Here is a 23,409-nt window from a genome sequence, read left to right on the forward strand (position 1 = left end):
TTGAAAAAAAAATGTTTGGAATTTTTTTAGTTGTATTAACTTTATGTTCACTTCCGTAATTTTAAGTTGTGTATGTGTATTCCATGTGCACATGTTGTCTACATACAGTCCCAAATATTTGACCCAGTCTGCTGCGGAAAGAGGAATTTGATTAAGATGTTTTTAAAGGGAACATAGTGGGATTTGTTTTCATTTTTATTTTACATTTATGGTTCTAATGTATGTAGATTGTCTTGGAGGAATCGAACTGCTAAGAAGGGTGAGTGCGGTACAATTGTTGAGGGAAGTTTGACACGTAAATGATGAAAAGTAATGGGCCTAGGATGCACCCTTGAGGTACACCAGAGAATGTATCAAAGAGATTAAGATTTGGTAGGTAACACGAAAGAAATGATCAGATAGGTAGGATTTTAGGATGAGATAGTATTATGTACTCAGCAGGAAGGATTTGAGTTTCAGAAGAAGACGCGTCAAGACCGATTTCAGGGTGGAACTGTTTACACTCTATGATCGTTGGGATGAATTTGATGGATTGTGGGGTGATAATTACAGAAGACAAATAATCTAATAATTTGTTTTACCCACAGTTTGTTGTTTCAACTGCTGCTGGATTTCAAGCTTAAAGCTCATCATCAGGTTGAAGGATTTACAACTTCTCTCGACATGAATTGTAAGGGTGAACCCGATCCACTGCCAACATTGTTGGTTTTTGATCCTGCTCAATTTTGAAAGCGAAAATCATGAATTACAACAAAATTAAATATTATCTTAATAAATACTGAAAGCAAATAATTTTAAATTAGTGATTAATTTGTATGCATTTTTATTAAATGAATAATAAATTAAATTGGTAATCCTTTCATTTCATAAAATTTATTATTGAGTTTACAATAATTAGTAGTATCTATCTACTATTATCTGATTATTGTAAATTCAATAAGGAATTTTATGAAATGAAAGGGTTATCGATGGAGTCCAATTATCACCACTTTGTGCCAAAATATTTCTTTATTCATTATTATTCTTATTTATTTTATTGCAGTTCAAACGGGTCAAATTACTCAAAACAGAACAGTCAATAGTGCAAGAACATACATAATAATTTAGAATTTAAAAACAACATTAGATAAAAAAAATAGATTACAAGTAGATAACAACTGCAATAGATAACATTAAAACTTGTGGCCAAAGAAAAAATCTAACACAAAAAATAAATACAAAAAATTATTTATGTATATATAAACAAATAAATAAAATAAACAAGGCTCCTTGAATCACTTTTTTAAAGCTCATAAAATCTTTTTGAAAACTGACAAGGAGTCGGAGAAAGGGTCTGTGACATCTCCATACCGATTAATGTGCCGAACTATCCACAATAGACAATATTCCAAACCATAATTAATAAAATAAATTAATTAAATCTGTCTTTTCGGGAAACACTATGTAGACTATATTTTATTTATATGGTCAGGAACACTTGAAGGTCTAAAAGAATTCCTCGAACTAATTAATTCTTTACAGCACTAATAAGAAAATTGAACACAAGTATAAGAGGTCATGTGATGCGCAACGGCTCCGTCAAACCAAAACACATGGCCCCTTGATGAGGTTTCCTTTCTTCCCCCTGGGGTGATGGCGATGGTGATGGTGATGAGGATACTAGGAAGTGAGGTTTGTGCTCCTCAGGCACTGCAGTCTTCTGGGCTGCATACCTTCCTAGTTTCCTAGTTCAGAAGTTTAGGTCATTGACTGTTGCTACTACAATTTCATTCCCTACATTTTTTCTGTATTCTAGATTAAGTCTCCATTCGAAGATGATATGGGTGGCTGTTTCCTCCTCCTCATTACATAATCTGCAGATGGGATAATCATTATGTATGCCCAAGTTAGTTGTTTTCTCAGATGCCTGTTAATAGTCCTATCACCCCTCTGAGTCTCCAACTGCAGCAGTGAGTTTGCCAGACTTGGTGAGGGTTGTTTTAGCACACGTTTATTGTTTCTAGCGCATCTAGAGTTTTTCACTTCAACTTTTGTTTTATTTGGATCCATTCCGCGATGGAGAATTCTGTATTTGTTTTTGTTATTCCAAGTATAGATTCGGAGTCCATGTATGGTCTTGCAGATCCCCCAGGGACTCGACGTGGAAACCTGTGGATCCAACAGCTTTTTTTTGGATAAAAAATCCTTCTTGAGCTGCGACTGAACTTAAGACTTCAACTCATTGTGGCAACTGTTCTATCTTCGCTTTTCTTCCGATATTTAACTGGCAGGATAAATTATTACTTTTTGTTAACAGAAACCAAGATTGTTGAGAGTAATATCAATTATGTTGTGAAATTTTTTTTTTTTACGAAGGTATCTCAACTATGAAATTTCAGAAAACGTACGCCATTTAATGTCCTTTTTAGTGGTGTAATTGCTTTTTTTAATGTGTGGTGATTAGTGACCGTTAATCGATATTTATTAAGAAATCGTGAGATGCGTTCTGGTGTGATGTAGGTTTCAGAAAAACATTTTCTTTATCGTGCCAACGTTTCGATCTTTATTGAGATCATCTTCAGGGNAGATGATCTCAATAAAGATCGAAACGTTGGCACGATAAAGAAAATGTTTTTCTGAAACCTCCATCACACCAGACCGCATCTCACGATTTCTAAATAAATAGCTGTTTTAAATTTATTTTTTCAAAATGAAGAATTTGACGATGGAAAGGAAAAAACCGTGATTGACGGATTGGCAGGGTGGAAAGGTTAATAATTTTTGTTAACAGAAACCAAGATTTTTTTAATCTTTTTTATTTTATTATTATCAAGTTTTTTAATTGCTGGCGTAATATTTACTTAATTAATTTTACCAAAAGAAAGAATATAGTGTATTTTGTATTGTTGAGAGTAATATCAATTATGTTGCGAAAACTTATTTTTTTTACGAAGGTATCTCAACTACGAGGTTACATGAACCTTCGGGGTGCCGGTGTGTTTGAAAAAAAAAGCTCATTTGAAAGAATGTCGGGTTCGAATGCAGGGCCGCTGGATCACGCGAACCTCGAACCCGACATACAAATGGGCTTTTTTTTCTCAAAAATATCGGCACCCCGAGGGTTCGTATAAACTTGTAGTTGAAATGCCGTCGTAAAAAAATAAAATAAATAAATAAACTAAGAATAAATAAATAAATATGGTTGTTTAACTTTTTAGCCTTAAAGCCATCCAAATATAAACAACCTTATTGTAATAGACGTATATAGAAAACCCACAACGACAGACACGATACCAGTAGATGATAGGACTTCTCACCCATGGACCTAAAAAGCTGCTAGTTTCATTTGGTTCATAGACCGCCACTAACACCTGATAATTGGAAAAAGGAATTACAAACAAAACCTAGGCTAAAAACATTGTATATCAAGAAATATTTATTGATAGGTTGCTAGTAAAAAGAATAAAAAAAGTTAACTTTAAAAGAAGCAATAATGGGACTCAGCCACCCCACCAAAAATGAGCCATCAACTTTTCGTTGCTTGACATACATTGGTGAAAAACGAAGTTTTAGAGTAGTAGCTTTTTGAGGTAAGTGTTTACTTAGAAACATTCTCTCAAAACCTAAAGACGAGGTTGACAACTTGTCAAAAAGCGGGGTTTACCAAATTAATTGTAATGATTGCGAAATTAACTATATAGGACAAAACTGCATTGAAATTATAACGAGATTTAAAGAACACTTGCAACAAATTTTCTGAAATTAAGAACTAAATGAAACAAAACACAATTTCAATTTAAATTTAAATACACCGTTTCAACAAAGGGAGAGAACTAGATTGGATTGAGAAATTTGAAATTAAAAAAATGTAAAATTAAACACGGAGATAAATGCATAAACATATGTACCTAAATAATCTTTGACGTACAAATTAATCAAATTAATTGATTTAATTTTTATTATTAATTTATTAATGTATTGTAAATTTAGATTTTAATTTTATTTTTATTAAATTCACTAGTTTTCGTGGTCCACTTGACCAATTAATATCTTTCAATTAATTAGGTTTTTAGTTGAGATAAAAAGTCAGTGACACGAGCGGGATTCGAACCCACGATCTTCGGCTAGATACGCCGCTGGTCTACCACTTGAGCTATCGTGACCTCGATCCTCTCGGACACTACTTCCCATCTCAACCTCACCTTTTGAATTTTCCCTCCTTTTTGCCATTTTTCAAGTTAGGAAGTTAGTGACCGAGTGGATCGAAGTCACGATAGCTCAAGTGGTAGAGTAGCGGCGTATCTAGCCGAAGGTCGTGGGTTCGAATCGCCCGAAGCTCGTGGTACTAGCTTTTTTCATTTCAACCAATTAAGTTTCCTGCCTAGTAGGTGAGTTAGCCAGGGTTGTAGAGTCACATGGTTTTAATAATAAGAAACGTAAAATAATAGTATCCAGTAATCTTCGGCGTATCTAGCCGAAGGTCGTGGGTTCGAATCCCGCTCGTGTCACTGACTTTTTTATCTCAACTAAAAACCTTAATTAATTGAAAGATATTAATTGGTCAAGAAGACTACGAAAACTAGTGAATTTAAATACACAGTTTCAACAAAGGAGGGAACTAGATTGGTTTGAGTAATTTGAAATTAAAAAAATGTAAAATTAAACACATAAATAAAATAATAGATTTTGATTTACCGTTTGTTTTAAATATGTGCCTAAATAATATTTGACGTACAAATTAACCAAATTAATTGATTTAATTTTTATTATTAATTTATTAATCTACTATAAATTCAGATTTAATTTAATTTTATTAATTAATTAGTAAAATATATACAAATTAATCACTAATTTAAAATTATTTTCTTACAGTGTTTATTAGGGTAATATTTAGTTGTGTTGTAATTCAAGTTTTTCGCACTTACAAAATTGAGCGGCAATAAAAACCAGCTTCTCATTGGAACAGGGGTTCACCACAGTAATTCATATCAAGAGACGTGCTTGTAACTCTTTCAAACTGATGATGAGCTTTAAGCTTGAAACCCGGATAGTTGAAAAACAAACTGTGAGTAAGAACTATCCTTCGAAGAGATTAAATAACATACCCCAAAAAATGGTTTCCCAAGTACTTTATGATGATAGATAGGAGACTTATAGGACAGTACGAAAAAACATTGTCAGTTTGTTTGCGAGGTTTGTTGTTCGATGAGAATTTCCATGGGGTGGGGAAGTGGATGGTTCCTGAAGAAGAATCTGAAGAACTGTAGAGTTTTTAGATCATAGTACGCACTCTTGTTTCTGAGAATGTTGAGGGTGAGGTTGTTTTACCAGGTGTTAATTTTTTGTTTAATTCAGCATAAATATAAATAAACAATATTATTTTATTGTGAGATTCCTCTGTACGATTTGCGCCTCGATGAGCTGACAGACTTCTTCCATTATTGTACAATCTGCGTTCTGTCAGAGAGGACAACCTAGCGAGGACAGACAGGCCAAAATGATCGGTAACGATCAAATTACAAATTAGGCAAAATACGAACAAACACTAAACATATTTCAAATTTCCTATAACCCGGAGGTACTAGAACAGCGGATCTGTTCCTCAAGAATATGCATAGATCCAACGATGTACCAAAATATTGTCTATACAGGGAGTTCGGCTATTCGTGCTACAAATTTTGCCAGTAGATTCTACATTCAAAATGGAACCCAAAAGTCCTAATCAACTACAGTCCGAATCTCAACAGTTACGGAGTTATTCCCATTTTTTCTGATTTCACGAAATTGTTTCAAATAAACAATGGGAACTCTAAAACTAAAAGAGTATAGACAAATCCGTTGATACAATTGAAAATACGTGAAATTTCAAATAAGATGTAAACAATACTAAACTTGTAAACGTTGGTGAAATAAGCGTTTTAGTACCAGAACTTTGAAAATATATATTTTTTTTTTCAAAGTGGAAAAACTTACTATAGTGATTCTAAACTACTATTTCCAAACCTAGAGACTAGCAAATTTCAGACAACGTACTCCATTTAATATCATTTTTAGTGGTGTAATTGCTTTTTTAATTTAATTTCTTTTTTTTTCAAAATGAAGAATTTGATGAAGGAAAGGAAAAAATCGTGATTGACGGATTGTTAAGGTGGAAAGGTTAATAACAATAACAAATAAAAAATACTTAAGGAAATTTTGAATTAACAATAGTGCGAATGTTTACTTATTTACTAATACGTCTGCAACTTTAAAGGATAATTTTTTTTTCACCTTACTAATCCGTCAATCACGGTTTTTCCTTTCCTTCATCAAATTCTTCATTTTGAAAAAAAGAAATTAAAAACAATTACACCACTAAAAAGGATATTAAATCGAGTACGATTTCTGAAATTTGCTTGTCTTAAGTTTGGAAATAGTAGGTTAGAATCACCATAGTAAGTTTTTCCACTTCTAAAAAAATAATTATTTTTCAAAGTTCTGGCTACTAAAACGCCTATTTCACCAACGTTTACAAGTTTAGTATTGATCATATTTTATTGGAAATTTAACTTAGTTTCAACGGCATCAACGGATTTGTCCAAATCCTTTGAGTTTTGAAGTTATGATTGTTTATTTGAAGCGCTGTCGTGAAATCTTAAAAAATCAGAAAAAGGGGAATAACTCCGAAACTGTTGAGATTCAGACCATAGTGAATTAGTATTTTTTGATCCCATTTTGAATGTAGAATCTATTGGCAAAGTTTGTAACACGAGTAACAGGACATCCTGTGTACACGTCAAGCCTTCTACAGTTGAAAATATGCTCGTCTTTTGCATAACAATCTTGTGTCACGTATGAGCAGTGTTTTTAGTTCTCCGTGCACCAGGAAAAGTAATCATTTTACTTTTGTATGTACTTTTATAAATAGATATGGTTTTAATCGTATACCAACCATCGTATTAAAAATAATATTTTCATCTATTAAGAATTTAGCAAAAACGCGCAATTTTTCTCTACAAAAAGAAAAAAAAACATGCCATACAAAATAGACGATTACATTTGATAAGATAATTACAATAAATTGACAATGAAACAATTCACGACAACTTTATTTTCCTGATTTTCCTATTTACTTTTTTTTTAAAATACTTTTTGTTTCTTTTTAAAGTTAGCAAAGTTCAGGTGTCGATATTGAATAAAGCTTGTGCAGCGTTTTTTCAATCTGAATATTATGTTCACTCAGCCTTTTAATAGTCTCTTCATTTTCCTTTTTCTGGTTCTCCATGTCCATTATTGGATCTCCGGTCACTGAAATATTGAAGTTTACAGAAATATTAATGGAAAATTTAAGCTGTCCAATCTAAGCTTACGTTCGATTTCACTTCTTGGTCCACAAGCAATCTGAGTTTTCAATAGCTCAATTGTTCTTAGAAGCGCTTCTTCATTTTGTTCTTTTTCGTTGATCTTTAAATGCATAGGTAGAGAGAAAAAAAGTTAAGTTTTAATTTAAACAAAAAATTATGAAAGGTATTGGTCGAGATAAAATGTCAGTGTCACGAGTGGGATTCGAACCCACGATCTTCGGCTAGATACGCCGCTGCTCTACCATTTGAGCTATCGTGACTTGGATCCGCTCGGGCACCAACCTCCCATCTCAACCTCACCTCTCGAATTTTCCCTCCTTTTTGCCATTTTTCAATTTATTCAATTTATTTAGCCGAAGATCGTGGGTTCGAATCCCACTCGAGACACAATTTTTTATCTCGACCAATACCTTTCATAAATATTCAATTGAAAAATGTTATTTGGACAATCGGACCACGAACTGTAATGGATTAAAAAAAAATTGATTTACCAGGTCTTCCTGTTTTCGAATGGCATCTTTAAGGGTTTCATAATTTCTCCATATAACTGCACCGTGATTCTGCTCCTTGAGTATTTCTAGTTTATAAGTTTCTTCTCTCTTAGCAGAATTGTCCAATTCCATGTGGAGTGCTTCAATTTTTTGCTGTAAGCTATTTATTATTCCTTCCTGGCTGTCTATCTTATTCTGGAGTTCAAACGACTTGGACGTCTGCGCTGTTGTTTGCCTAATATAAAAAAACAAACAACAACAAAGATAATTATTTATTTATAATTCGCTGAATATATCTTTACAATAAACTTACTCGTCCAAGACTGCTTTCATTTTTTCTATTTCTTCAATTTTAATTTTCACTTCATTGTTCACATCGATAAATCTTTCTTTCTCTTTGATTGATGATTGCTTACAGTCGATTAACTCCTTCTTCAAAGATTGCATCATGCTTTCTGTAAAAGCTAATTTTTCTTGACTGCTGGATTATCAATTTATACATTTTTTTAACACTTCACCTAATTCTGCACATTTCTTTTCAAGAGCATCAATTTGGCTGTTCTTCCCTTTCATTTTTAGCGTCAGCTCTGACACTTTTTTGATGTAGTTCGCTTTCGATTCATAGGCTGGAAAAAGTTTGGGAAATGAATTAATAATTTAGTTAAAAAACTTTTTAAAAATTAACAATTTTCGTGGTCCGCTTGACCAATTAATATCTTTCAATTAATTAAGGTTTTTAGTTGAGATAAAAAAGTCAGTGGCACAAGCGGGATTCGAACCCACGGACACTAACTTCCTAACTTGAAAAATGGCAAAAAGGAGGGAAAATTCAAAAGGTGGGGTTGAGATGGGAAGCTAATGGCCGAATGGATCGAAGTCACGATAGCTCAAATGGTAGAGCGGCGGCGTATCTAGCCGAAGATCGTGGGTTCGAATCCCGCTCGTGACACTGACTTTTTCTATCTCAACTAAAAACCTTAATTAATTGAAAGTTTTTAAAAATGTTTTAATTTGGCAGAAATTTGTTGAAAATAAGTTATTTGATTCAAACGTATATCGATTAGTGATTGATCATATTCCCATTTTTTAAAGTATAAATGAATTTTGCATTAAAAAAATTAAATCTGTGATTATGCTTTCATTTACTTGCTTATGTTTAGACGATGAATAAAAGGCCAGTAGCAATGTTAAATGGATAGAGCTAGATTCATATCTTTGATAGATGATTTGTAAAAAAATTGTATTTTTGATTTTCAAAACGTATAAAATCAGTAAACACCTTTATCAATGTCTGTCCTCAATTTATTTTTCTCTTCTTCTAGGGCTTTGAGTCGGTCCTCGTAGTCTGTAGTTTCCTGCTTTATTTGTTTTATACGTGAATGAGCTTTCTTGCTTTGGTAGCTGGACTGCCAGGACAGATTGCCGAGAAGATCTATGTCATTGAGGAGAGCGTCGCACCATTTCGACACCGCGCACCACTGCGTGATGTAAAATAAGTCGTTGGTCATGCTCTTTCTGTAAACAACTGGCTACTGACCATCATTTAGCCCTCTTGCGAAAACCTCGACCTGACTCGGTCTACCTGACTTCCAGGATTTGACTCCCCTTGATGTGCAGGTTCGTGCAAATCTTCTCCATTAGCTCGACCAGCCTGGTGATGGCGTCTTGCGCTAGGGTGCAGTTCTCGCAGGCCGTCAAGCTCTTGATGTCCGTCTGGCAGGTCTTTGAGTCTTTTGCGGGAATGTTAGTTGGTTGAATAGTAGCCGTCTGGAACACCACTGGCATTAGGATGAATTCATACGATAAAAGAATCTGTACTCACCCCTCTGTAGAGTTCATCGTTGACGAATCTCGCTCTAGACCACAGCATCCAAACGAGTGCAGGGAGTGTAACTCTTTTGCTAGCGATGGCCAAATCAGATGCTCTAAAAGCTTCCATTACCATGGGCATCTGATTGAAGTAGCTTACGATAAGTCTCAAATATAAATGGAGTCTGAAATGATTTAAAGTTTGTACATTAAAAATTCAGCCAAATAATCCTTCTTATTCTAACACACATACATACACTCACACACAACCACACACACAATTTTACTGTTTACTAAGTGTAGTTAGTAAGATTAAGGTTAGAAGGACCTTGTGGACCGTGACCAATAATTATGCAATCTCCATTATTGTTTAGAGCTCTGTTAACTTTAAAAAAGACTTTTTATCTGATCACAAAGATTTGTTAACAGGTCCTTGGTATATCCTTCAGGCCTTGACTCTTCTTCTCCCAGGAGTAGGAACTGCATAGGCTTTCAGACCAACAGATGACATGTTCTGTTGCAATATTCACAGGCTTCTTTCTGCTCTGAATCTATACATATTCGTCCAGGGTCTGCAGTGTCCACTACTATAATTCTAGTCCTTTCACGTCCTAGGTTTAGTAGTTCTGCTGCTAGCTTCTGTGATGGTTCTTTAATAAAGTTTTTATGAAATATACTCCCAATAATTAGAGGGCTTATTTTTAACCCATTGTTTGATGGATCCGTTTTTTGATATGCCGTAAAAGGGTTCAGGGCTGATAGGTGTCCTCATTGAGCTTTCCATCGGCAATTTATCGGCTTACTCGTTGCTCCTCTGCCCTATTGCCCTGGTACCAAAGCAAAGGTAGAAATGATAAATGATGGAGTGAGTGTGGTGTTCAATCCTTTTTAAAAAGGTAGTTCTTACTCACAGTAAGTTGTTTTGCAACGTCCGGATTTCGAGCCTTTTAGCTCATCATCAGGTTGTAGGACTTCTACAACCACGTCTCACGACATGAATTGCCAAAGTGAACCCGCTGATACCTCCGCCAACGCGACGTTCCAATTAGCAGCTGATTTTTTTAATGGCGCTNAAATTTGAAATTAAAAAATGTAAAATTGAACATGGTGATAAATGCATTAATAATATAACAGATTTTGATCTACCTCCTATTTTAAATATGCACATAAAAAAAAAAATATCCAAATAATTAAACTAATTATTTTAGTTGTTATTATTTTTATAGTAATTTAATAATATTAAGTATTTACTAGTATAATATTTATTTGTTATAATTTCCGCGTTTCGCACGTTCAAATTGAGCGCCATTAAAAAAATCAGCTGCTAATTGGAACGTCGCGTTGGCGGAGGTATCAGCGGGTTCACTTTGGCAATTCATGTCGTGAGACGTGGTTGTAGAAGTCTTTCAACCTGATGATGAGCTAAAGGCTCGAAATCCGGATCGTTGCAAAACAACTTACTGTGAGTAGGAACTACCTTTTTAAAAAGGATTAAAGCTAAGGTAATTTTATTATTCTCCCCTATGTCTGATAATTCCTCGACCCAGTCTCAAACGGCTCTGGCTTTCCCACCGAGGAGGTAGTTTTCTTTTCTGCCGCCTGGCTGTCTGATTACAAGCCTAATCTTTCGTTGGTAATACGCAGCTTTTTTACCTTTCTAGCACTGTGTACAATGGCCACAGTTCCGCTTGATATACAGCGTCACACTGCCCAAGGCTTTTGAATTCAAGTCCTTGGATTATTTCTCTAGAAACCAGCTCCTGTTCGTATCGTGGTATGTTCTGAGCCATCTGTACACCAGATATGATCGGCATTAACTGGAATCCCTTTCTCACAGTTTGCTCAATCGGGTATTTTAATTTGAACTTTCTGATCAAAACTGAATTTTAGGTTGGCGTCAACAGGCATCTCAAAAACCTTGTCTTTCTATAGTTCCATCCAATGCTTTAAATGCATCTTTTATGCGGGTATGCTATTTGGGTTTGTAACTAAAGATTATTGTTAGAATGTTCTTCTAAACTATTCATTTCATAATTACTTATATTTGTTAAAAGTGGACTGGAACCATTGTTGATTGTGATAAGGTATCGTCAATCCTTTCATTAAAAAAGTGTCTAACGCTATATTATATCAATTCTTTCTACGTTATTTCTTTTGCATATGTAATCACTTGAGACACAATAATTTTAAGGAGAAATTTAAATTAAAATTTAAATTAAACAAAATGCCGTTGAGGTATTTTTCGATTGTATGACAAAAAGTTTTAAAACTTTTTTTTTAAATGTTACTTTTTTTTAAATGTTTTAATGTTATGTTGGGTGCTCCTGTGTCATAGCACATACAAGAATTTCTATAAACTTTTTTACCAAAGATTAATCCAGAGAGATTCTTACCTGACTGTGAAATCGGCGAAAGAAACAATTTTCTCCTAGGGATTAATTGTTACAGTTTTTTCGTTAAACTGGCCTAGTTTCTATATTTTCAAAGTATGTCATTTTTAATCTTTTAGGACTAAAGGCAGCCTTTAGATCCTAAGGTAACCTGACAGTTGTAACCCTTAAATACGAATGTATAAATTAATTAGAGAGAAAAAACAATAGCCATTAGTCAGACAAATATGCTTTTTTCCAGATCTCTTTTCCAATTACGACAAATTGACTGACAAATCGAAACAAGGCGGACTTTAGGAAGGATACTAATATCAATATTTTTGGCTGATTGGCTATGAATAATTAAATGTTTAATCTCTTAAACGTTTCATTTTTATTACAGTGCCGTACAACGAAACAGGCAGGCAACTAGAAAAATTCATTCCCGTTTTTCAGATGTTATTGTTTTAATACCGTTAATCAACGTTGATATGTACATAGGATTAAATGATAACATCACGTAATACATGATTAATGCGTCAGTTCATAAAGAAAAAGTGTCTTGAATAGTTCACTACAGATTTCAAATTTTTTTTCTCATAACCTCATAACCTTCAAAACCATCATAATTCGTGCGTGCTTATTGTACTGTAGCAGGGCACTAGGGCGGCTAAGGTAGTGGTAAAATTTGCACTGCGTCTCGTGTTGAATGATAAGTGAGTTCAAAAAATTTGTTTCTGGGAACGAAAGGGTTAAAGATGAACAACGGTCCGGTAGTCATTCGGTCTTGAACGACGACGAATTGAGGTTTGTTGATTATGGTCGAACATTTCTGGAGCTTGCCAAAGAATTCAACGTAAGCGATGAAAACATTAGTTCGAGCTTACATCGACCAGGGAAAACGTGGGATCTAAGCAAATTGGTTCCTTATAAATTGACCGGGTTCAACGTCTAAACATTTGCCTTTCATTACTTTCACGGCACAAAGTAGAGGCGCTTTGCGTCCCGATTGTCGCATGCGACGAAAAGTGGATCCTGTAGAGTAACACTCAAATGACTCTCTCATCGTGATGCTTTGTGTTTGGTTGAGTAAGGCACAGTGCACTCCAACGTGGCCAGATTATCACTGCAGAAATCAATTTAAGCCGAGTATCTCTTTCCCTGGCCCATAAACAAACTGCTCTCATGAACAGAAAAGGCGTAAGTGGAGGTGTTAATGATGCTTGGTTGGGAAGTCCTATCACACCCTCGGTACTATGGGCCCATCTGACTTTCACCTTTTTTTAGCAATCGAATTCGATATTCCCAAATAGCTGGAAATGAGCTGAATTTATTTTTTGAAGCCCCGGAACCCAAACTTTTATAAGATGTTGGGAGAAGGCGATGCCGATGGAGACGAAGTCCCCGGGTAAAATATATGTAAACTAATTTTAATTGTTATTATTAAATCCTTTAAACCCGAGCGAACTTTTCTGGTTGCCTGGTATCACAAAATTTCCCTGTTAGTTGTCTTATTGATTTCGGATTGTATATTGCAGATATTATCGTCAGTTTGTTAGAAAAATTGACTGAGAAAGCGAAACAATGCGGACCCGTAGGATGTATACGAATATCACAGTTTTTGCTTATTGATTATAAATAATTGAATGTTTAATTTTTATATATGCCTTACAATATAACACAAAATTTTCTTATTAATTTGTATTATTGCCAATAATATCAGTCGTTTATTTGACTTTTCTGCATCACTGGGCACTTTTAAAAATCTAAATTTACAATAATAAAGCGAAAAATGCTTTAATGGTTGTGATAAGAGAAAAGAGTGTTAGATTGGTGATACATTCACAGTAAAATGGAATCGACATGCTCTCTACGATTCGTTCTGTTTGTCCCTTTTTCGGTTGAATCATACGTTTTAGCCTTATCTATTCGCTTTTACCTTAAAATGAAGTTAGTTTATGAACATCATACACACATGATGATAAAGCAAAAAAAATCTGCCATGGTATAAGTGACATTTCAGCAACTTTAAAACAATAACACATGACAATATCTGCGATTGACAGGTTTCAATCCGGAGTGACGAGGGCATCGATGTGTAACAATCGGTGAAACCCCAAATGTCACATCTTACAGGAGATTCCGTGCAATCCCACTTCCAGACCTACACTGTTAGAAATTAATGCTTTCGCCTAATCACTGTGTTCAATAGATGCGACCAACCTCAAATAAATATTTATAACGTGTTATAACGTGAAATCTAAGGACTCTGTTTTAAAAACGTTGTATGCAATTAAATCCATTAGAGTTCGTGATCCAATTGACCAATAACTTTTTTCAATTAATTAATCTTTGTGTAAGGTATTGGTTGAGATAAAAAAGTCAGTGACACGAGCGGGATTCGAACCCACGACCTTGGCTGCGCCGCTGCTCTACCAGTTGAGCTATCGTGACTTCGATCCACTCGGGCACTAACTCTCCATCTCAACCCACCTTTCGAATTTTCCCTCCTTTTTGCCATTTTTCATACATAGTTTTATCTCAACCAATTCCTTACATAAAGATTATTTAATTGAAAAAAGTTATTTGATCAATCGGACCACGAACTCTAATGGATTTAATAAGTCAAAATAAAGTTTTAGTTAACAATGTATATGTACAGGGTGTTCCGTGAACAGAGGTCAATACATCAGCAGATCCTACATGCAAATTGTACTGAAAAGTCGCTTCTGTCCAAAGTCTGATTCTTAATATTTATATTCGATATATTTTCACTTTTCAGCTTAGTTCGACCTTTCCCAAATATATCCCGTTAAGTCCAACGTATCTAACAAAATATCGATGAAAAGCGCATTAAACCCCCTATGAGATTGATTTGTTGTTTTTTTATTGTGACTTTTAGCAAAGAAAATACAAAATTACTTCGAATATAAACTTTTACGAATTTTTAAAGTTTTTGCCTAAAGTTTAAGCAAGATTTTCTTGAACTGCAAATACTGTCAGCTTTGGTGCTTATAGAAAAGTCTACTAATGAGCTCTAAACACAAATTTCCCAAAGGCCCATTAGCACCAATGTCAAATTAACGTTTAATCGGTAAAAGTTTGATTATTTGGTTACAAATGGTTTAATTAAGATTTGCAAGTTATATTACTAAAATATACAAGGTGAAAAAAAGCCTCTTTGGTACAAAACTGAAAACAAAAAATTCAAAAATTTAATTAAATGGTCGCCTTCTTGAAGAACGTAAGCTGGACCTGACAGATTTTGAACAGTTTTTTTTTCGTTTTACATTGGTGATAACTGATCTGTGAGGAATTAAGTACAATACATGTCTTTCAGCGATTTAAAAGGCGTAACTTATCTGTTTACTCCATATCCATCAGTATTTACAGAAACCAGAAAATCTTACTTAAACTTTAGTCAAGAACTTTGGAAACTCGTAAAAGTTTTGTCTTCTTAGTGATTTTGGATTTTGTTTGGTTAAAATTAAGAAAAAAAAACACAAATGATTCTCATAAGGAATGCTCTTTCCGTTGGTGAAAATTAATGCACCGTAAGATTAACATTTTATGAGGTACGGGGCACTTTAGAGAATAAATTCACTAGTTTTCGTGGTCCGGTTGACCAATTAATATCTTTCAATTAATTAAGGTTTGTAATTGAGATAAAAAGTCAGTGTCACGAGCGGGATTCGAACCCACGATTTCCACTACTCTACCACTTGAGCTATCGTGACCTCCATCCACTCGGACACCAACCTCCCATCTCAACCCCACCTTTTGAATCTTCCCTCCTTTTTGCCATTTTTCATGTAGTATACTTCACTAAAGCTCTCCGTGGACATTTCATTTGTCGCCGAAAAACAAATAGATTACACGACATTTGAAAAATGGCGAAAAGGAGGGAAAAATCGAAAGGTAGGTTGAGATGGGAAGTTGGTGTCCAAGTGGATCGAAGTCACGATATCTCAAGTGGTAGAGCAGCGGCGTATTTAGCCGAAGGTCATGGGTTCGAATCCCCCACGTGACACTGACTTTTTTATCTCAACCAATACCTTACATAAAGATGTATACAATTTTATTGCATTCATGCTAATCGGCAGAAACCGTTCAGTTCCTCATTGTGAATGGCGCAATGGTGAAACACCTTTGAGAAGTTCAAAAACTTCTTCCAGTTTTTGTTGGATTGGCGAGAGAAGGACCCGAATAACTGACCCAATGCCGATTCAGCATGAATTTACCGACTCGCAGACCAACACGCAGCATCAAATCCAATTTTATTGCAATATTATCATTGAGAAAAGTGAATTGGTCTATTTTAAATAACATGTTCATCCCACTGAACATTTAGCATTTATTAGTTTGATGATTAATGATCAATGATGTAAACGAAAAAGGCAACACACTAATAAAATCGATCAAAGACGAGAATTCAAGATTAAAAAACTCAGGGCTACTAAAAATTTAATGTAATGAAAATTGTAATTATATTTAGATGTTTAAAAAAATACTCAAGAGTTATAGTAATGATATTAAAAACAAAAACGCTATCACAACAACTTTGGACTTTTTGTAAAAATGTGGAACCAAGTTTTTCAAGAATTACAGACAGTCCAGCTATCGTTGGGACTTATGTGGCTTAACTCGAGTGTTGTTATCATAACAATAAATTCAGTTAAAAAAAAATTATTATGTATAATATTTTATGTTTAGACGTAATATTGTAACTGTGATTTTAAAGAAGTCCATTTGTTTCTGTCGTATGCATTATAAATAATGTACAAAATTCCTGTCCCAATTTATTAAATATACAGTGTGTATAAACTTCTATAGTCCTCCTTTTCGGAAAGGATTAACTTTAGCAAAAAATTGTCTTATACAAACCTCAAGTTAATTTTGGCTAGGAATCTCGTAGTGGTAAAAAATTTAAAATGACTTTCTCATCTAGCTGGGAAGTGACAATAACTTTGTTATTTTAAATGAGAAGCCCATATTCTTATTGTTCGATTCGATTATTTTATGCCACTTTTACTGAAAGAAAAATTTTGATAGGATCAACTGAGTTATGCCCGACGAAAGACGCGGTTTGCTTTTTGTAAGATGGCCCACCCCCTTTATTTCGAAAACGATTAACTTTTTCATCATTATTTGTACTATGTATACGTTTTATACTGTATATTATATTATTTTTTTCTACCGTTCTATTATGTATTATATTACCAAATTATTGTTCTGCCGCTCAGAGAGCTTTTTTAGATATTTGTTATTAGTTTATGTTATCCTTAAGGGAACCTGTTCGCAGGACATAATAAAGATTCTCTCTCACTCACTCACTCTCTCTCTCTCTCTCTCTCTCTCTCTCTTTCCCTCTCCATATCCCTCCCTCCCACCACCTCTTTCTCCAAATCTCCAAATATTTTAAAAAAATATTTAAGGTATCATAAAATACATCGTTCTATTTCTCTCTCTGTCACTCTCTCTCTCTCTCTCTCTCTCTCTCTTTCACCCTCTCTCTCTCTCCCCCCCGCCCCCTCTGCCTCTTTCTCCAAATCTCCAAATGTTAAAAAAAATATTTAAGCGATCATCAAATACTTCACTTTCTACTCAATCTCTCTCTCCCTCCCTCTCCCTCTTACTCTCAATCTCCAAATGTTAAAAAAAATATTTAAGCTATTATCAAATACTTCACTTTCTATTCTCTCTCTCTCTCTCTCTCATCCTCTTTCCCCACCTCTCTCTCTCTCCAAATAATTTAAAAATATTTAAACTTTTTGTAATGAGTCTCTCTCTCTCTCTCTCCTTTCAATTTTTTAATTGTTTAAATAAATGATATTCATTCATTCATTTTCTCTGTCTCTCTCTCTATCTCTCTTCTCACTCATCCTCTTTCCCTCTCTCTCTCTCTCCAAATAATTTAAAAATATTTAAGCTTTTTCTAATGAGTCTCTCTCTCTCCTTCATTTTTTTAATTGTTTAAATAAAATGATATTCATTCATTTTCTCTTTCACTCTCTCTCTCCCTCTCTCTCACTCTCTCTCTCTCTCTCTCTCCCCCCTCTTTCCCCAGATAATATATTAAAATTTAGTTATTTGCAAATACCTCTCTTTCTACTCTCTCTTTCCTTTAAAAAAAAAAAATTTGGTAAGGATTTTTTAAATAAAACGATATTGATTCAGACTCTCTCTCCCTATTCTCTCTCCAAATAATTCTAATATTTTATTATATAAATATATTATTTATCAATTTGTCTCTTTCTCCTTCACACATAGAAAAAAAATTCTAATTTAGAAATTATATTTTTGTTAAAAAATGTACTGGTTTTGTTTGATCTGATTGTAATTACAATTTTTATTTTCATTGCGCCAGATTTAAAAATTATAGATATTCATCCTTTAAGTGGGTAGGTAGTTTTAATTTTATTGAACTGATGAATGGGATACATTCGTTGAAAAGCTTTGTTAAGGATCTGAGAATTGAGTTTGCTTTCTAATCGACCTTAGCCCTGATCGTCTTTTAATATAAATAAAATCGGCGTTGATAAGCTTCTTAAAGAATTTCTAAGTGATAAATTGTTTTGGAATCATCTGTGGATGTTCGCTTGGGAAAAGGTTGACCACTCCAGTGTGAAGGACGTCGAGTTATATCCGCGGGGGCGGATTAAGGCCTTTTAAACGCAATTATTGAAAATCGGCCTTTTGCAAATGCTTTCTACATCCAAAGAAGTTCCAGTGAGTTTTGTTCTAATCTCAAGCTTATATTCTTAATTTATCTTCGGTAAAATGAATGAAAAATAGTTAAAGAGGGCCTAAAACCTCAGAACACGGATGTACTGAACGATTGGAACAAAAGAAAATTATGTAAATAAAAATATATTAAGTAGATGACATTTTTAAACTCAACATGTGTTTTTATTTTAACAAACATATTTGAACATCAGTATGGTTTCAGAAAAAATGTTCAAAATTCTAAATTGTTAAATATGAACAACCGAGTAAGTAAAACGCTAAGAGCGAATACTACAGGTGCAAGAAATGCAAAACACACCAAGTGCCATTTGCAGTAGGTATGTCTGACAAGCTTAATAGTTAAATATTATAGAAAAGTATAAATGATTTGTAAATATTTCAGTTTGTTTGCCAAAGGAGAACGGAAGCCGTCCTGACACTTACACCTACTGACAACTTACATATCCAACGTCTGTTCCAGGGCGGGGATGTATTGAAGACTGGCTTCAGACGACTGTTCGAGGTAGTTGATAAGATTGACATTTTTATTGGGGTTCTCCCAGGCGTCTTGATGTACAGGACCTGTCCAAGAGACGATATCCGTACAGACGCGGGCGACAGCTCTTGCATCTCCGGACAGGCACCTGACGAGTTCCCTTTCTATTTCCTCGCAACCGTAGCCGTCCCGCTGCTGCTCTCTGCTAGCTTCCTCCTCCATTTCTTATCATCACACCCTAGGGATTTTGAAAGGGGACGCCGAAAAATGACAACTGTTTTGTCGGATAAAGAAATTTTATATAACAGACACGTTTATGTTTGTTTATACCAATGTGATTGTCACCTGGTTTATAATTTTCGACTTTGAAGGAATTGTTTTTCAATTAAATAAAAATAAAACTGGATTTATGCGTGTTTGATATTATTAATTTTAAATGGTAAACGTTTGGACTTTGACGCGAAAAAATGTATGAAAAAATAATGCAACTATGCACAAATTTAGTGCCAGGTGGAACCAACCATTGTTCTTCCATATGTTGGATTATTTCATCACGTGGTAGCTAGATGGCGAAAGTTATTTGCAAAATTTAATTGCAAGAAAACGCAAATAGCTAAAATAGCTAATTTTAAATGTCTCTTTCGATGATTTTATGACCGTGTGATCATATGTGATAAAAACCTAAACAGAATAAATGTATTTGCGAGTGCGGGTGTGTGTGTGTGTGAAAGAGAGAGATATTGAGAGTGAAGGAGAGAGGGAAAGAAAGTGTGAGAATGATATAGGTAGACATGTCGTACCTTCGAATACGCCAGTTGAGAATATGCCAAAATTAAAGTCATTGAACATCAAAGTACGTAAATATTACAAATTCGCTAATACATTATGCACGTATATACAAGATGAAAAAATAAACTCAAAACATCTTCGTTAAGCTAATATTTTAAAATAAAATGACATAGATTTCCACTGATTACGGCTTTTTAAAATTTTCGTGAAAACTCCACAAGTTGTTATAATTTTACAACAGACAAGTCGTGAAAAATCGAGAAAAAGCAAGTAAAAATAAGTCACAAAGAGGGTTGGATGTGAGGTTGTATGATGTGTGTGTGTGTGTGTGTGTGTGTGTGAGAGAGAGAGAGAGAGAGAGAGAGAGAGAGAGAGAATGGGAGAGAGTGAATGGGAGAGAGAAAGAAAGAGAATGAGAGGGAGAGTGGGAGTGAGAGAGAGTGGGCGAGAGAGAAAGAAAAAGAATGAGAGGGAGGGTGAGAGTGAGAGAGAGAGTGCGAGAGAGAAAGAAAGAGAATAGGACACAGAGAGAGAAAGAAAGAGAATGAGAGGGAGAGTGGGAGTGAGAGAGAGTGGGCGAGAGAGAAAGAAAAAGAATGAGAGGGAGGGTGAGAGTGAGAGAGAGAGTGCGAGAGAGAAAGAAAGAGAATAGGACACAGAGAGATTGAGGGAGAGTGTGAGAGAGGGTGCGAGAGAGAAAGAAAGAGAATGAAAGAGAGTGAGAGTGGGCGAGAGAGAAAGAAAAAGAATGAGAGGGAGGGTGAGAGTGAGAGAGAGTGTGCGAGAGAGAGAGAAAGAAAAAGAATGAGAGGGAGGGTGAGAGTGAGAGAGAGTGTGCGAGAGAGAAAGAAAGAGAATAGGAGCAGACAGATTGCGAGAGAGTGTGTAAGCGAGAAAGAATGAGAATAGGAGACAGAGAGATTGAGAGAGAGTGGGCGAAAGAGAAAGAAAGAGAATGAGAGAGAGTGAGAGAGTGCGAGATATTGTAATTTTTTTACCGGGTACAAAATAACAATAGACATTTGTAAGGGTTTAACCTTATAAACATAAGGAAATATTGTAAAGTTAGATTATCAATATCTTAACATAACAATCTTTGTACTTAATTAAGGAAAAAATTAATATTATAGTTTCATATTTTTATACATATTTTGATAAAAAATATATATTTTTTCTAAATATACTTATTTTATTAATGCTAAATTTCAACAGGTAATTTTGAAAACACTCATGCAAATGCTTTATTAAATATTGTGGTTGTATGTTTTATAATTTGTAATTGCTTTCTAGTGTTTATATGATGTACATCTGATCTATGTTTTACTTTTTTATGTATGCTTGTACGTTTTTCAGTTTTAACGCGTTGAAGATACAATCTAAATTATAATCAATTAAACCATTTATTTTTAGGAACTGGAGTTGATTTGATATTTATCATACATTCTATCATCACAATTTAAATTAAGTATATATCGTACACACATATTTACACCAACTTGTAATTTATTGATTTGCATCCAATGCAAGTCGCACTTTGCAGCTATAGTCCGTATTTAATGTATGGGAAAGCTAGAGCTTGTTTTTTTAATAGTTACATTCACAAAACCATCTAATTTTTTAACCTATAAATTATAAAGTACGAAAATTCATTTGTTCCAGCATAAATTTTTATTTAAATAAAAACCCAAGCATTTTACAATTTCTGCATAATCCAATTTATTGAACTCTATTTTTAACTTTCGGATGTTTTGTACATTCGTTTTTCCATTAATTTACTTTGCCCAATTATTATTGATTTATATTTTTTTGATTAACTTTTAAAGAAGTTTTATAACTACAATCTTCTAATTTACATAAATCGTGATTTATGATGTATCCATTTTTGAAAAAAAAGAAAGAGAGAGAGAGTGAGAGAGAGAGAGAGAGAGAGAGAGAGAGAGAGAGAGAGAGAGAGAGGGAGAGAGGAAGAGGAAAATAATAATATAGATAATTTAGAGTGTACGGTAGTGCGTGTTTTTTAAACATTAGCCTCTAAGGCCTTTTGTGGGAAAAAATGTTAACAATACAATAATAATAATGTGGGAAGTTTAGGGGCCAACAAACAGCTGAGGTCATCGCCAGCCCTCTGCGTGTTTTATTCCTTTTTCTGGTATTTTTCAACTTGCAGCTATTTTCCCGTCTCGATCTGTAACACACTCTTCTCTGGGTATAAATTTTAATATTTTTTAAACGAATGTTTAATTCCTATTATCTAGGGAAATAACTCATAGTTCATTTATAACTTATTTCTATTTATATATACAATGTAATAAATAAGTTTTTCAATTAATTAATCTTTTTATGTAAGTTCACTAATATCATGGTCCGCTTGACCAATTAATATAGCACAATTAATTAAGGTTTTTAGTTGAGATAAAAGAGTCAATGGCACGAGCGGGATTCGAACCCATGATCTTCGGCTAGATACGCCGCTGCTCTACCAAGTCACGATAGCTCAAGTGGTAGAGCAGCGGCGTATCTAGCCGAAGATCGTGGGTTCGAATCCCGCTCGTGCATTGACTTTTTTATCTCAACTAAAAACCTTAATTAATTGTGATTTTTATGTAAGGTTTTGGTTGAAGTGAAAAAGTGTCACGAACGGGATTCGTACCCACGACCTTCGGCGGTGGGTTCGAATCTCGCTCGTGACACTAATTTTTTCATTTCAACCAAAACTTTACGTAAAAAGGTTAATTAATTGAAAGAAGTAATTTCGTCAAGCAGACCACTAAATATAATAGATGTAATAAATAATATAACTTAATAACACCGACAATGGCTGATATTCTCCATTTTGAACAATTCTTCGTCGAATTTTTCTTAGCATTTATTCGTGCCCTTAATGAACGAAGAAACGATAAAAATACTTTATTAGGCAATTAAGAGTTACATCGAGGATGAACTAGAGCAAAACCACGTTAAACGGTGTGATTGCACGAGGATTATGAAATGTGGTACACATTTTTTTCAACTTCCTTTTTCCAACCGGGTTTGCATGTCTTTCTCACCTCGAAGTAGCGTTACTCTTATATTTATGACATCACACTTTATGCGAGTGTGAAATACTTGGTTCAAAATTTATATTTACATCTGTATAAACAACAAACAATGTAACAAAGTAATAAATAATAAGACTCGCAAACATTTTTAAAAATGTTTTTGAAGTGTAATACATTGAATTAGAATAAAATAATAGCTTGGCCATTCTTAAAAATCCAAAGGCTTAATTTCAAGTCTTAAATTACTTGGTTGGTCTAAGAATGGACCTGGGCGGGGAAGTTCTGCGCCAAGGGTTATGCCTGGAATTATTAATTCGCGACTGCAGCGACGGGCGGACGAAATTCCTGGCCCAATTTATCCAGTGTTTC

General features: G+C 34.3%; 1 protein-coding gene and 1 long non-coding RNA gene across 3 annotated transcripts; one reads left to right on the forward strand and one right to left on the reverse strand.

Annotated features, from left to right (window-relative positions):
• Positions 1-7,048: 7,048 nt before the first annotated feature.
• On the reverse strand, positions 7,049-19,735 carry LOC106661612 (outer dense fiber protein 2-like). 2 transcript variants are annotated; one of them, XM_014385131.1, is made up of 9 exons: positions 19,179-19,735; positions 9,636-9,807; positions 9,396-9,580; positions 9,093-9,328; positions 8,332-8,439; positions 8,127-8,277; positions 7,814-8,048; positions 7,329-7,422; positions 7,049-7,266 (listed from the first exon to the last, which is right to left on the reverse strand). In XM_014385131.1, exons 1-9 carry the CDS (start codon positions 19,433-19,435, stop codon positions 7,127-7,129), a joined length of 1,578 nt encoding a protein of 525 aa, XP_014240617.1. In that variant the 5' UTR covers positions 19,436-19,735; the 3' UTR covers positions 7,049-7,126. The 2 variants fall into 2 exon arrangements, with proteins under 2 accessions (XP_014240617.1, XP_014240618.1); XM_014385132.2 differs by having other exon boundaries at positions 8,127-8,268; positions 19,179-19,497.
• On the forward strand, positions 18,921-19,619 carry LOC106661613. Its single transcript, XR_001339760.1, has 2 exons — positions 18,921-19,055; positions 19,121-19,619. It is a non-coding gene; the product is annotated as an uncharacterized LOC106661613 (long non-coding RNA).
• Positions 19,736-23,409: the final 3,674 nt, after the last annotated feature.

The sequence above is a fragment of the Cimex lectularius genome, unplaced genomic scaffold (genome assembly GCF_000648675.2).
Source record: "Cimex lectularius strain Harlan isolate CLEC.00 unplaced genomic scaffold, Clec_2.1 scaffold255, whole genome shotgun sequence".
NCBI classification, from domain to species: domain Eukaryota; kingdom Metazoa; phylum Arthropoda; class Insecta; order Hemiptera; family Cimicidae; genus Cimex; species Cimex lectularius.

What these genes read in the sequence shown, in the direction of transcription:
- LOC106661612 (XM_014385131.1), bottom strand. Translation starts at nt 19,435, where the DNA reads ATGGAGGAGGAAGCTAGCAGAGAGCAGCAGCGGGACGGCTACGGTTGC. An exon ending in ACGATGAACTCTACAGAGGG is followed by an intron (nt 9,581 to 9,635) that starts GTGAGTACAGAT and finishes GTGGTGTTCCAG; the next exon opens with ACGGCTACTATTCAACCAAC. An exon ending in AGTCAAATCCTGGAAGTCAG is followed by an intron (nt 9,329 to 9,395) that starts GTAGACCGAGTC and finishes AGTTGTTTACAG; the next exon opens with AAAGAGCATGACCAACGACT.